Source organism: Pleurodeles waltl, chromosome 8 (genome assembly GCF_031143425.1).
Source record: "Pleurodeles waltl isolate 20211129_DDA chromosome 8, aPleWal1.hap1.20221129, whole genome shotgun sequence".
Classification (NCBI taxonomy): Eukaryota; Metazoa; Chordata; class Amphibia; order Caudata; family Salamandridae; genus Pleurodeles; species Pleurodeles waltl.
In genome coordinates this window covers 509,692,654-509,708,382 of record NC_090447.1, presented here as the reverse complement: position 1 = coordinate 509,708,382, position 15,729 = coordinate 509,692,654, and the positions used below count along the sequence as shown (strand labels likewise).

Genomic DNA, 15,729 nt, shown 5'->3' with positions numbered 1-15,729 from the left:
AAAACGTTCTGTAAATGTGAAGGACTCTGAAGTTGGAGGCTAAAAATTAAGTTAGTGTCCTCAGAGTGAGTCTTGGGAGCAGTGAAAGTGCATGACACAGAATATAACATGAACAATGAGTGGTATCAACAAGTGATTTTTTTTAACTTTGCTTAAAATATTTAGTTATTTGTGTATTTGTTTGATAAATGTTTGTTTCTGGATGCTGTGTAATTGTTTTGTGGTACAAATCACCGAAAATGTTTAGCCTTGGGTCCCCTGCTTTCAGTAATAACACAATGGGGGGTGTCCAGGTTCCAATAATGATTCTGTTGTGTAGCCATTTTAGTTATAGCTCCATGCACGTTAGTTTAATACACTAGGCCGCTGTGCACCTTGACCTAGATATATTTTATTCAGCTTCGCATTGTTATTTTTACAATAACCAGTTTTACGGTCTTGTTTTAATTTCTTCTATCTAACTGTTTTGCTTAGCCCAGCACTGTGTCTCAAACAACACATTCTTGATCACTTTGTGCTTCAGTCAAGGCTACAGTTTGGTACATTGCCGGTGAACGTGGCAGAAGTTTAGTCTCCAACATTCGTAGAAAATACACATCCTTACGTAGGGACATTTTCTTAGAACATTAGCTGTGTTATTATAAAAACACTTCCTAGTCCCATTACACAATAAGAGGGAGATTCCAGCCAGGGAACCACAACTGTACGCTGAATGCTTTGCTGCAGATGCTAACGTAGACTACAGGCCTTTGCTCCGGTATAAGGGTTGATGTCTTCCCAGGGGAACCTGAAAAGCAGGATTAGAGCTTAACATGCCATCCTCAAATTATGATTCAGGTAGAAAATAGTCCATTGACTTTAGTGGCACTATGATAGCATTATTCTTATGCTTCACTCTCATCGTCACCATTTAAATATTGTTATGTTGTGTCGTTCTGGTTATTGCAGCGCATGCTTTGCTATCTAAAATGCAGTTGTTTTATTAAACCAGTCTTTAAAACGTATACTTCTTTCATTGTCATTTATATATGAGACCAAATTGTGAATGAGAGAACCAGATGCGACCCGAGTGACCACGACTTCCCTGAGAAGTATGGTATGTCATGCGCACGGCTGCCCAATCATCTCTACCTTTCAGGAGAGATGAGGCACTGCTAGTTAGCCGAAGCAAAAGCTGGATTTGGGGCGACAGGTGTCACCCACCGTGGGTCAGACTCAGTATCCCACACTGTAAAGAAATGGCTCCCTGTTGCAGTTACCCCCCACTTTTTGCCTGATACTGATGCTGACTTGACTGAGAAGTGTGCTGGGACCCTGCTAACCAGGCCCCAGCACCAGTGTTCTTTCACCTAAAATGTACCATTGATTCCACAATTGGCACACCCTGGCATCCAGATAAGTCCCTTGTAACTGGTACCTCTGGTACCAAGGGCCCTGATGCCAGGGAAGGTCTCTAAGGGCTGCAGCATGTATTATGCCACCCTAGAGACCCCTCACTCAGCACAGACACACTGCTTACCAGCTTGTGTGTGCTAGTGAGAACAAAATGAGTAAGTCGACATGGCACTCCCCTCAGGGTGCCATGCCAGCCTCTCACTGCCTATGCAGTATAGGTCAGTCACCCCTCTAGCAGGCCTTACAGCCCTAAGGCAGGGTGCACTATACCATAGGTGAGGGTACCAGTGCATGAGCATGGTACCCCTACAGTGTCTAAACAAAACCTTAGACATTGTAAGTGCAGGGTAGCCATAAGAGTATATGGTCTGGGAGTTTGTCAAACACGAACTCCACAGCACCATAATGGCTACACTGAAAACTGGGAAGTTTGGTATCAAACTTCTCAGCACAATAAATGCACACTGATGCCAGTGTACATTTTATTGCAAAATACACCCCAGAGGGCACCTTAGAGGTGCCCCCTGAAACTTAACCGACTATCTGTGTAGGATGACTAGTTCCAGCAGCCTGCCACACTAGAGACATGTTGCTGGCCCCATGGGGAGAGTGCCTTTGTCACTCTGAGGCCAGTAACAAAGCCTGCACTGGGTGGAGATGCTAACACCTCCCCCAGGCAGGAGCTGTAACACCTGGCGGTGAGCCTCAAAGGCTCACCCCTTTGTCACAGCACCGCAGGACACTCCAGCTAGTGGAGTTGCCCGCCCCCTCCGGCCCCGGCCCCCACTTTTGGCGGCAAGGCCGGAGAAACTAATGAGAATAACAAGGAGGAGTCACTGGCCAGTCAGGACAGCCCCTAAGGTGTCCTGAGCTGAGGTGACTAACTTTTAGAAATCCTCCATCTTGCAGATGGAGGATTCCCCCAATAGGATTAGGGATGTGACCCCCTCCCCTTGGGAGGAGGCACAAAGAGGGTGTACTCACCCTCAGGGCTAGTAGCCATTGGCTACTAACCCCCCAGACCTAAACACGCCCTTAAATTTAGTATTTAAGGGCTACCCTGAACCCTAGAAAATTAGATTCCTGCAACAACAAGAAGAAGGACTGCCCAGCTGAAAACCCCTGCAGAGGAAGACCAGAAGACGACAACTGCCTTGGCTCCAGAAACTCACCGGCCTGTCTCCTGCCTTCCAAAGAACTCTGCTCCAGCGACGCCTTCCAAAGGGACCAGCGACCTCTGAATCCTCTGAGGACTGCCCTGCTTCGACGACGACAAGAAACTCCCGAGGACAGCGGACCTGCTCCAAAAAGACTGCAACTTTGTTTCAAGAAGCAGCTTTAAAGAACCCTGCAACTCCCCCGCAAGAAACGTGAGACTTGCAACACTGCACCCGGCGACCCCGACTCGGCTGGTGGAGAACCAACACCTCAGGGAGGACCCCCGGACTACTCTACGACTGTGAGTACCAAAACCTGTCCCCCCTGAGCCCCCACAGCGCCGCCTGCAGAGGGAATCCCGAGGCTTCCCCTGACCGCGACTCTCTGAAACCTAAGTCCCGACGCCTGGAAAAGACCCTGCACCCGCAGCCCCCAGGACCTGAAGGACCGGACTTTCACTGCAGAAGTGACCCCCAGGAGTCCCTCTCCCTTGCCCAAGGGGAGGTTTCCCCGAGGAAGCCCCCCTTGCCTGCCTGCAGCGCTGAAGAGATCCCGTGATCTCTCATTGACTAACATTGCGAACCCGACGCTTGTTCTGACACTGCACCCGGCCGCCCCCGCGCCGCTGAGGGTGAAATTTCTGTGTGGGCTTGTGTCCCCCCCCGGTGCCCTACAAAACCCCCCTGGTCTGCCCTCCGAAGACGCGGGTACTTACCTGCAAGCAGACCGGAACCGGGGCACCCCCCTTCTCTCCATTATAGCCTATGCGTTTTGGGCACCACTTTGAACTCTGCACCTGACCGGCCCTGAGCTGCTGGTGTGGTGACTTTGGGGTTGCTCTGAACCCCCAACGGTGGGCTACCTTAGACCAAGAACTGAACCCTGTAAGTGTCTTACTTACCTGGTAAAACTAACAAAAACTTACCTCCCCCAGGAACTGTGAAAATTGCACTGTGTCCACTTTTGAAATAGCTATTTGTGAATAACTGGAAAAGTATACATGCAATTGAAATGATTCAAAGTTCCTAATGTACTTACCTGCAATACCTTTCAAACAAGATATTACATATTAAATTTGAACCTGTGGTTCTTAAAATAAACTAAGAAAAGATATTTTTCTATAACAAAACCTATTGGCAGGATTTGTCTCTGAGTGTGTGTACCTCATTTATTGTCTTTGTGTATGTACAACAAATGCTTAACACTACTCCTTGGATAAGCCTACTGCTCGACCACACTACCACAAAATAGAGCATTAGTATTATCTCTTTTTACCACTATTTGACCTCTAAGGGGAACCCTTGGACTCTGTGCATGCTATTCCTTACTTTGAAATAGCACATACAGAGCCAACTTCTTACATTGGTGGATCAGCGGTGGGGTACAAGACTTTGCATTTGCTGGACTACTCAGCCAATACCTGATCACACGACAAATTCCAAAATTGTCATTAGAAATTCATTTTTGCAATTTGAAAAGTTTTCTAAATTCTTTAAAGTCCTGCTAGGGCCTTGTGTTAGTCCCTGTTAGCATTTCTTTTAGAGTTTAAAAGTTTGTTAAAAGTTTGAATTAGATTCTAGAACTAGTTTTAGTTTCTTAAAAAGTATTCCAACTTTTAGAAGCATAATGTCTAGTACAGATGTGAATGTGGTGGAACTCGACACCACGCCTTACCTCCATCTTAAGATGAGGGAGCTAAGGTCACTCTGTAAAATAAAGAAAATAACAATGGGCCCCAGACCTTCCAAACTACAGCTCCAGGAGCTGTTGGCAGAGTTTGCAAAGGCCAACCCCTCTGAGGATGGCAACACAGAGGATGAAGATAGTGACTTGGAGGAAAATTCCCCCCTACCAGTCCTATTTAGGGAGAACAGGGTCTCTCAAACCCTGACTCCAAAAATAGTAGTCAGAAATGCTGGCTCCCTCACAGGAGGGTCCAGCCTCTCTGAAATCACTGAAGGTAACTCCAGTGAAGAGGACATCCAGTTAGCCAGGATGGCCAAAAGATTGGCTTTGGAAAGACAGATCCTCGCCATAGAAAGGGAAAGACAAGAGATGGGCCTAGGACCCATCAATGGTGGCAGCAACATAAATAGGGTCAGAGATTCTCCTGACATGTTGAAAATCCCCAAAGGGATTGTAACAAAATATGAAGATGGTGATGACATCACCAAATGGTTCACAGCTTTTGAGAGGGCTTGTGTAACCAGAAAAGTGAACAAATCTCACTGGGGTGCTCTCCTTTGGGAAATGTTCACAGGAAAGTGTAGGGATAGACTCCTCACACTCTCTAAAAAAGATGCAGAATCTTATGACCTCATGAAGGGTACCCTGATTGAGGGCTTTGGATTCTCCACTGAGGAGTATAGAATTAGATTCAGGGGGGCTCAAAAATCCTCGAGCCAGACCTGGGTTGATTATGTTGACTACTCAGTGACAACACTGGATGGTTGGGTAACTGGAAATGAAGTGTATGACTATGTTGGGCTTTATAATTTGTTTATGAAAGAACACATTTTAAGTAACTGCTTCAATGAAAAGTTGCATCAGTATCTGGTAGACATAGGTCCAATTTCTCCCCAAGAATTGGGAAAGAAGGCAGACCACTGGGTCAAGACTAGGGTAACCAAAACTTCCACTGGGGGTGACCAAAAGAAAGGGGTTACAAAGCCTCCCCAGGAGAAAGTGGGTGACACTAGAAACAAAGAAAAAGAGTCCCCTGTAGGCCCCCAAAAACCAGACCAGGTGGGTGGGCCCAGAGACACAACCCAAAACAAAGGTGGGTACCAGGGTAAGAGCTGGGATGCCACTAAGGCATGGTGCCATAACTGTAAACAGACAGGGCACCACACCAAGGACACTTCTTGTCCCAAAAACAAACCCCCTAGCAAAATCCCAGGGGTGACCAGTGTAGCCATTGGGGATGACTCCTCAGATGAGGAGGTCTTCATAGCCTTCAACTGGAAAAAGGGCCCAACAGGTGAGTTGGAGATTCCAGAGGGAAGTAGACACTTCCACCACCTACAGGTGAATGGAATCCCAGCCACTGCCCTGAGAGACACTTGTGCCAGTCACACTATTGTGCATGACAGGCTGGTGTTCTCAAACCAGTACATCCCAGGTGAGATGGCCAGAGTAAGAGTTAGCCCAGACAGGGTCACTAATAGGCCTGTGGCTTTTGTACCCATAGAAGTGGGTGGAACTTTTAGCTGGAGAAGGGTGGTAGTCAGTACAGACCTCCCCCTTGATTGTCTCCTTGGAAATGACTACCCAGAGGTTAGTCAGAGCCTAAGAGAAGAACTGGTCCAGGGCCAGTCCTCTCCCAAGGATTCTGGAGTGCCTGCCTCTGCAGTAAATGCAAGTAGGCCCCAGAAGAAAAAGAAAAGGAAACAGAGTAGGAAAGGTGGACAACCTTTAGCCAAGGTTCCAGCAAGCCAAGGAGATTCTGCTCCAGTAGGGGAGAACTCCAAAAATGGCTCTGATAAAGTCCAACCTAACCCACAAGAAGTCCTGGCTAGTCAGGCAACTGTTAAGCCTGAGTGGGTGGCTCCTCAGCTAACAGAAGAAAGAGTGGAAGAAGGGTGTTTACTACAAGATGTGGTAACCCCCCACTCTAATACAGCAGACAGGCACCCTGAACCCAAAGAAACCTGTAACTTAGCCCCTTCCCTTGTAGGTGAAGAGCTAAAGGTGTGGTTCTGGGCACTGACAGCTGTCAGTGGCCTCTGCTGGGTGTTAGCCTTTATGGCTGCACTATCCTTGGCATGGTGGTCTGACCCCATGCCAAATAGCAAGTTAGGCCCCCTGACCCTGTTGGTCATGGTGGGGTTACTCCAGCTCTGGGTAACCTCTTTGGGTAAGCTAGGGGTGACCCTGGCTAAAATAAGATTAGCAGAGGTGGATACCTCTAACCCCAAAATAGAGAGAATGGGTGAAGACATAAAAAGCACAGACAAGAGGCAGTTCAGACTAGGTCCTATCACTGTGGAAGTGGGTCAGTTCCCCAGAGGGAATGACCTGAACAGGAGGATGTAAGGCAGAGTAGGCCCTGCAACAAACCAGCCTATTTCCTCTACTCTTCCTCGCCTAACAGACTAGGAAGACTCTCCCAGCTTTGGCTGAGTCTCCTGGCCTGTGGGCTGGGGGGGGCTTGTGTAAAGAAATGGCTCCCTGTTGCAGTTACCCCCCACTTTTTGCCTGATACTGATGCTGACTTGACTGAGAAGTGTGCTGGGACCCTGCTAACCAGGCCCCAGCACCAGTGTTCTTTCACCTAAAATGTACCATTGATTCCACAATTGGCACACCCTGGCATCCAGATAAGTCCCTTGTAACTGGTACCTCTGGTACCAAGGGCCCTGATGCCAGGGAAGGTCTCTAAGGGCTGCAGCATGTATTATGCCACCCTAGAGACCCCTCACTCAGCACAGACACACTGCTTACCAGCTTGTGTGTGCTAGTGAGAACAAAATGAGTAAGTCGACATGGCACTCCCCTCAGGGTGCCATGCCAGCCTCTCACTGCCTATGCAGTATAGGTCAGTCACCCCTCTAGCAGGCCTTACAGCCCTAAGGCAGGGTGCACTATACCATAGGTGAGGGTACCAGTGCATGAGCATGGTACCCCTACAGTGTCTAAACAAAACCTTAGACATTGTAAGTGCAGGGTAGCCATAAGAGTATATGGTCTGGGAGTTTGTCAAACACGAACTCCACAGCACCATAATGGCTACACTGAAAACTGGGAAGTTTGGTATCAAACTTCTCAGCACAATAAATGCACACTGATGCCAGTGTACATTTTATTGCAAAATACACCCCAGAGGGCACCTTAGAGGTGCCCCCTGAAACTTAACCGACTATCTGTGTAGGCTGACTAGTTCCAGCAGCCTGCCACACTAGAGACATGTTGCTGGCCCCATGGGGAGAGTGCCTTTGTCACTCTGAGGCCAGTAACAAAGCCTGCACTGGGTGGAGATGCTAACACCTCCCCCAGGCAGGAGCTGTAACACCTGGCGGTGAGCCTCAAAGGCTCACCCCTTTGTCACAGCACCGCAGGACACTCCAGCTAGTGGAGTTGCCCGCCCCCTCCGGCCCCGGCCCCCACTTTTGGCGGCAAGGCCGGAGAAACTAATGAGAATAACAAGGAGGAGTCACTGGCCAGTCAAGACAGCCCCTAAGGTGTCCTGAGCTGAGGTGACTAACTTTTAGAAATCCTCCATCTTGCAGATGGAGGATTCCCCCAATAGGATTAGGGATGTGACCCCCTCCCCTTGGGAGGAGGCACAAAGAGGGTGTACTCACCCTCAGGGCTAGTAGCCATTGGCTACTAACCCCCCAGACCTAAACACGCCCTTAAATTTAGTATTTAAGGGCTACCCTGAACCCTAGAAAATTAGATTCCTGCAACAACAAGAAGAAGGACTGCCCAGCTGAAAACCCCTGCAGAGGAAGACCAGAAGACGACAACTGCCTTGGCTCCAGAAACTCACCGGCCTGTCTCCTGCCTTCCAAAGAACTCTGCTCCAGCGACGCCTTCCAAAGGGACCAGCGACCTCTGAATCCTCTGAGGACTGCCCTGCTTCGACGACGACAAGAAACTCCCGAGGACAGCGGACCTGCTCCAAAAAGACTGCAACTTTGTTTCAAGAAGCAGCTTTAAAGAACCCTGCAACTCCCCGCAAGAAGCGTGAGACTTGCAACACTGCACCCGGCGACCCCGACTCGGCTGGTGGAGAACCAACACCTCAGGGAGGACCCCCGGACTACTCTACGACTGTGAGTACCAAAACCTGTCCCCCCTGAGCCCCCACAGCGCCGCCTGCAGAGGGAATCCCGAGGCTTCCCCCTGACCGCGACTCTCTGAAACCTAAGTCCCGACGCCTGGAAAAGACCCTGCACCCGCAGCCCCCAGGACCTGAAGGACCGGACTTTCACTGCAGAAGTGACCCCCAGGAGTCCCTCTCCCTTGCCCAAGTGGAGGTTTCCCCGAGGAAGCCCCCCCTTGCCTGCCTGCAGCGCTGAAGAGATCCCGTGATCTCTCATTGACTAACATTGCGAACCCGACGCTTGTTCTGACACTGCACCCGGCCGCCCCCGCGCCGCTGAGGGTGAAATTTCTGTGTGGGCTTGTGTCCCCCCCGGTGCCCTACAAAACCCCCCTGGTCTGCCCTCCGAAGACGCGGGTACTTACCTGCAAGCAGACCGGAACCGGGGCACCCCCCTTCTCTCCATTATAGCCTATGCGTTTTGGGCACCACTTTGAACTCTGCACCTGACCGGCCCTGAGCTGCTGGTGTGGTGACTTTGGGGTTGCTCTGAACCCCCAACGGTGGGCTACCTTGGACCAAGAACTGAACCCTGTAAGTGTCTTACTTACCTGGTAAAACTAACAAAAACTTACCTCCCCCAGGAACTGTAAAAATTGCACTAAGTGTCCACTTTTGAAATAGCTATTTGTGAATAACTGGAAAAGTATACATGCAATTGAAATGATTCAAAGTTCCTAATGTACTTACCTGCAATACCTTTCAAACAAGATATTACATGTTAAATTTGAACCGGTGGTTCTTAAAATAAACTAAGAAAATATATTTTTCTATAACAAAACCTATTGGCAGGATTTGTCTCCGAGTGTGTGTACCTCATTTATTGTCTTTGTGTATGTACAACAAATGCTTAACACTACTCCTTGGATAAGCCTACTGCTCGACCACACTACCACAAAATAGAGCATTAGTATTATCTCTTTTTACCACTATTTGACCTCTAAGGGGAACCCTTGGACTCTGTGCATGCTATTCCTTACTTTGAAATAGCACATACAGAGCCAACTTCTTACACACACTGTGGACGATCTTGTTGCCCAAAATCCAGTAGTCTCATTAGAATAAGAGAGCCTACGCAACAATTCAGTCGGGGTCCCTGGCATCCAGTAATGATTAAGTGGGGGTCCACAGAAGTCAAAAGGTTAAGAACCACTGAAGCAGTAATTACTTAAGTTCAGAAGTGTGGGTGTATACATTACAAGAGTGTGTGCACAGTGAAGGAAGATTTTGAGGTTTGGTTATACTAGGCTATTGTTCGTATGAGGATGTCCTCTACGTAATAAAAATGGATAAACATTAAAAAGTGGGCACCTGCAGTTTTCCCCAAGGATATGTCACTGAGGCTGGGAGCTTTAGAAGCTATAGAGCCCCATTACGAACGTATCAAAGTCTCTCTTGGAACCAGTAAAAGGAATTAATGGCCCCATTAGGATTCAGAGATAGACTGTAGAATTGCAGACCTGGAAATATTCCCATGGGGACTCCGGCCACAGCAAGCAGCTGAAATCTTCAGAGGAAACTATGGGGAAGAATGGGACATTATCGGGGAAAATCTGACAGAATTACTGATCCCTCGTTTCTCAGGTACCGCTTAGGAAACTCTCAGGGTTCCACCCATATTCCTGTTAACTCGGCTACCACCTGTCCCAGAGTTACCGGTACATCTAGTGTCAGAAACTATAGGGGGCAGAGGTACCGGGGTGATTGCCAGGCCATTCTAATGGGGGCTAAGAATATGAGAAAGGATCAGAAGGTCTTGTGCACTAAGGTTTTTGAAGTACTTTAACTCCAAAGCAATTCGTTGTCATGCCATCTATTGTGAACAATGAAAGACTGGATCATCTACGGTGGGTGTAGCTTGTCAGTAATGGGTTACTTCATAATATAAGATCGGTGTCTTTAAACCGTTGAGACTATTTTATTTCTTTTTTCTTACAAAATGTGGCATTTTTATGGTATTTCTAAACCCCCCCCCCATTTAGTTAGATAACCACTGAAATAGTTAGTGAATACTCTACCTTTTAGCCAGTTCATATTCTTTAGCTTCAAAGTACAGCTTTGCAAAAAAAAATCCTTTCATAGATTTCTGAAACAGAAAAAAATGAAAATTAGTTTCATAGCACAACAAAGAAATGTACATTTCACAGAAAAAAACTGAGTTTAAAATGTTGTCACAGTTAGTGCGTCTTCAGGCACAAAGTCTGGTTCACGTACCTTTCGATTCACATACCTTTTCACACACTGAACAGTAACTTTGAACAAGGGCTAATATCTTGCAAATTCGACATCTCAATAGCTGAATAACAATGTGACTATTTCCATGCAGAAATGCACTGTAGACTCTTGACATTCTGCTAGATGTGTTGATTTATCTGTAGCTGTGCAAAACAGCAGCAATTAAATGGCCGTACCCATGGGAATTGCCAATGAGTTGAAACTGTGTGAATATTGAAAAACCATTTGAAATTATTTTCCTGCACTTACTGCTCTACTAAAGTTACAATTAAATGTGGGTAAGTGGTCTAATACTGCTAGAAAGATCCCACAAGCACTCCTTTTGTTTGAAGGGAAAGGATTTCCATGTGAAGTAAGGAAGAAAAAGAAAAAAATTGTAATTGCTCACTATAGCTAATTCAAAGCATAAGTATTGGTCTCTTTGTGGACAATACACACTGGTAGAGTTAGTACAAACACTAGCAAGTTAAAAAAAAATATATTTAGAAAAGAGGGCGTGACCTTATGTACATCCAAAGTGGCCGCAATGATTTGAGCTCCGTGGCCCGCTCAGTACACATACATTCTCTCCAGCTAAGTCCTGGTGAAATGTGCAGGAGGGCTAGAGTCTGAAGCTCCCGGACCACTGCAGAACCCTGGGGTGGGTTCCAGCAATCTTCTTTGACAGCACAGGAAAGCAACTACGGTCTAAGCGAGCAGGTAAACGTTTGAGGCCCAGCTGCGACATGGGTAGCTCAAAAGCCTGAGGCCACCCACGTGCACCGCTTGCCAAGACTAACAGCTGCAAGTGACTCCCATCATTATGTCAGACAGGAGTTAGTTTGGAACGCCACTACACCCATCCTAAAACCAATGGGCGGCAATGATCCAGTCTGTTGTAACCTGAACCATGGTAGGTAAGCCAGGTGGCCTGTAGCTGGGAACGGTAGGCCCTAAGGGAAAGGAGTGGAGTACTGAAACCAATTTGAATACTTGCTCCAACATACGTCATACCTTTGGAAGATTGGCCTGCCAGTTCAGGTATCTTTGCATGCTACCGATCGGGTAAATATGTGCATGCGTTCTCATCTGATCAGTTGATGAGATTGGCTGACCTGCATCTACCTGAGAGACAACATGTACCAGTAACAAAAACGAATGCTTGGTATGACCTTTCCTCTATCCCTCTTTATTAGAGAGTCCTGCTGCTGTGCCCCTAGGTAGCTAGCCAGATGGTATTCTGAAGTGGTAGCAAATGAAAAACGAAGCCTTCTGTCAGTTTGTTGTAGTGTGGTTTACGTAGCCTCATCTCCAAAGGGGGCACCTGGGTAGAGGCCCATTGGCCTTACTTGGTGCCCCCATACATGGCATTGCACGGGAAGCCTTTTGGAGTGAAATCATCTTATACTCCTGATGCCCTATATGAACTAAGGTTAGGATGGTGGAAGAATAACCCACAACAGAGTGTACAAATCAGGCCCAGACAACTCACCTGTGCCCCTTAAAGATGACCAAGAGGGGCCAGGCAAAGCAAAAGAAGCAAAACACGCTCACATTTGAATATTGCAAAGCCAGGAGACAGCCGCTTGCTGTTGTTGAAACAAATGGAAGCTTTAGAAGTTGGAACCTCTGATATCAGTACCACCACTGAAGCCATGTTGCAAGCCTTGTATAGATAGATGGCAAAATCAGCTATGATCGGCAGGCAAGATCGCCTCACTGAACGTCTGGACCGACAATCTTTGGCTCCAAGGTGCAGAGAGGAGGTCCTCAGATAGAAGATTGCTCTTTTGCAACTGCAAAGAAAATATATCTGAACGGGAAAAAAAAAAAAAAAAAAAAAAAAGATGGAAGGTGATAGCGGAGAACAATGAGAACTTGGAGGCTTGATCCAGTTGTAACAACATCAGGATCACAGGTGGGGGAAACCCTGCTGTTTGATATCCTGGGCAGAGAGTCCTCTTCCGCTGCTTTTTTGGTGGAAAGGGCGCCATGATCTCTGGACCCTAGGCCCCAAGCCTGGGGATCCCCCACAAACTCTTACAATCTGCCTCTTTAACTTCAGAGACGAAGATGCGGTCTTCCGCCTTGCCAAGGTGAAAGGATATGTATTGTATCGGGGATTGGAGATATTCATATACTCAGAATTTATGCTTGCAGTGCAGGACGCAAGACACAAAGCCTTTAACCTCAAGTAAATCGTGCACTTAAAATACTCTATGCTGTACCCAGCCACACTAAATGTGGAGCTTGGGAATAAAGTGCAAATCTTTTGGAATGTCGGCTATGGAGACACAGGCTTACAAGACATTTCTCAACAAACAGGGGACCTCACTGAGACCGAATCAGAATGTGGACAAGGACGGTGCCAAAAACCCAACAGCAACAATCAGTGATGTGGAGTAAAGTTGTTAAAAAAAAAAAGTGGTGAACGACACAGAATGGGAATAAGTCTAACTGCTTACTAGTTTATATCATTTTTCATTGGCTTAGTGACATAATGAATAATTCCCTGAATTCACCACAGACACCATCACAATATCCTTTGTAGAACAGAGATGTCCACAATGCAAAGCAAACCAGGAAGATTTTTTTCATATGCCTTGGCTCGCCATACTTAAATACTGGCACAAGATATTTCACGTTATCAGAAATGACAGAATAACACCAAGCCCAGAGATAGCACTCAAGCTATGCTAAATTACTAGCAAGTGGGGCCCAAAGATTGTGGCAATGGCACTCTTGTTAGCTAAATGGAGAAGCAGAATGATAGTCCTGAGTGGTTACAAGAACTAATTAATTGACCGATCTGAAGTCAACACCTCCCTTTAGCCTTTAACCTCTAGGCCCAAAGGCATACGGAGTCCCCTTAGGGCATGGGTACTCGCAAACATTTTCCCAGGGGCCAAAAAGTTTGGTCTCTGACGTGCCTGGGGGCCGCATTGATGCCAGGGCGGTGGCAGTCAAGTGGGGTGACTAGGTGGATTGGTGGCAAGGTAGGTGTAGGGGAAGCAAAGGATATACATCTAGTGGCTGAAATAAACAATGGGAAAACAGAAAACCTGGAATTAATCCCGGCTTACCCACTTTTCCCAATTGTGTGATCCTAGGCAATTGTTTAGTGCCTCTTTCCCTCCTTTTTCTGCATTATCACATTTAAGATGACCTCGAAATACATGATTCAAGGTGTGCGCTGCACAAAATCTGCTTCTATGTTTGATTTATTAAACTATAATTTTGTTCATGTATGATAGGAACCCAGGCCACCCATAAAGTGCACATACCAAGTGACTTGCCTCTTTAATTTACTATTGGTGGTGTTCTCAGGGTCAGGGAAATAATTAATGTTTCCAAATTTATGTTTGAAAACTATCACTTTAAAAGGAACGCATCTCAATGCACTGATAAAATTGTACTAAAGGGAAAAGGTTCTGCATGTTAACTAAATACACAATTAATTTTGAAAAGACTGTCTTAGTTTTACACTTATGCTGCAAGATGTCTTTAAAAATGAAGGCGTCTCTAAAGTTAAGTGCAGAAGTCCCTAGTTACTTCCTTTCTTTAGCACCAATTAAGTTTGAAATAAATGATTGTGCGTGTATTTAATATTTTTGTTAGTGTGGAGTCTACCAAACAGCTGCCCAGTGCTCCTGTTACCCCAGGGGCCATATGTAAAGGTAATAGGGGCCACATGAGGCCCGCGGGCCGTACTTTGAGTATCCCTGCCTTAGGGCATACCTCACACTTTTAGACAAGGACATCCCCTGAAGATCAAGAGGTGGTAACAATTGAAGATAGGGTAGAAAGAAATAGAGTAGGAATACAAATATGTATCTATAGCAAGAATGTATGGATACCTCCTCCATGGAAAGGTATAGCATCAACGATTGACAACTGCACCTCAAAAATGATACTTCACTGGGTCCGAGACAGAAGTAGCTGGACATTGCATATTTGTTGTAATGCGATCTACTATTGGCAAATATTATTGTACTTGTATGGATACATATATCTCATGATACAATGTTATGATTTCTACGGAAGTGTAAAAAACATCTAGGAAAACTCTAGACTTCTGTGGCAAATCCCCAGAACTTTAATGAATAAGGGAAAACATTAAAACATTTTCAATGAGTAAGCCCAGGTCTACACAATAGGCAGTTCACAAGCGCCCAAGGCTGAGAAAGCCAAGAGGATATCATCTGGCAGCTTGATGATGCCTGCACTCCAAGATAAACAGTCTGCTCAAATTTGTGAGAAATCCCCTGCCACTGTATTTACTATTTGAAGATGGCTGATGGTGGGAGCAAAACAAATCACCCAGAGAAAGCACTGTTAAAATAAAAACAAGTACCGGCACAGGAAATAGATTTCACCTAGGACACAATTGCCAGTACTTCTTGCTTTTTTACTTTTTTTTTTGTTTAAACTACTGTCCGTCATATACATACAAAGGTGCATGCCAACAATCTTAGAATGTTTTTGTTTTCATGAAAAACAATTCCAGGATGGCTGCCACTCACATGTACGAAAAGCTACAAATTCGAAGATGGCCAACAATGGTGCATGCATAGCTGGCAATCGTTGAATGGTTTCAAATTAATTTTAAGGTGGGGGGGGGCAGCAGTGAGTGGGGCAATCGGGCACTGGCAGGATAATAACAAAAAGGGGCAAAAAGACATGGGGCAGGGATTGATAAACTGAGCAGAAATAGTCCTTCATGAACTGCAAAACAAGGTTCTGACATATGCAGCAGAAGCACACAACACAAACAATCCAAATACAGTGAGGCTAAAACGCTCCTTGGATGGGATTAATACAATAGGGAAGAAAGCCAGCGAATCAGGGGAAGGAGACTGAGAAAGACAAGAAACCCATTAAGTAGCGATTAAAAGGCAGACTAACCCAGTAAAAGCTCATACTGGATACAATACATCTGTTTGCCAAACAACAGCTAAGGTGACACTGGTAATACCGGTCCCAGGATGCTTGTTTCCGGTCCAGGGAGAACCTGGCCTGGCAGTTCGGGCTGGACTGTTCCCATGAGGAACAGGGTCAAGACTGATTTGCATATGGCTGGGTTCAAACTGGGGAGGCATGGTGAGCAAAATAATGGATGGATTAAACCCAGATCT

General features: G+C 46.3%; 1 protein-coding gene across 2 annotated transcripts in view; it reads right to left on the bottom strand.

Annotated features, from left to right (window-relative positions):
* The window catches only part of LOC138250080 (E3 SUMO-protein ligase RanBP2-like), an 894,326-nt gene that overhangs the window by 826,273 nt on the left and 52,324 nt on the right, over nt 1-15,729 (bottom strand). For both annotated transcript variants that reach the window (XM_069204480.1, XM_069204481.1), the window contains exon 2: nt 10,399-10,466. In XM_069204480.1, coding sequence (XP_069060581.1) covers nt 10,399-10,466 — 68 coding nt within the window. The remainder of the gene's footprint in view (nt 1-10,398; nt 10,467-15,729) is intronic.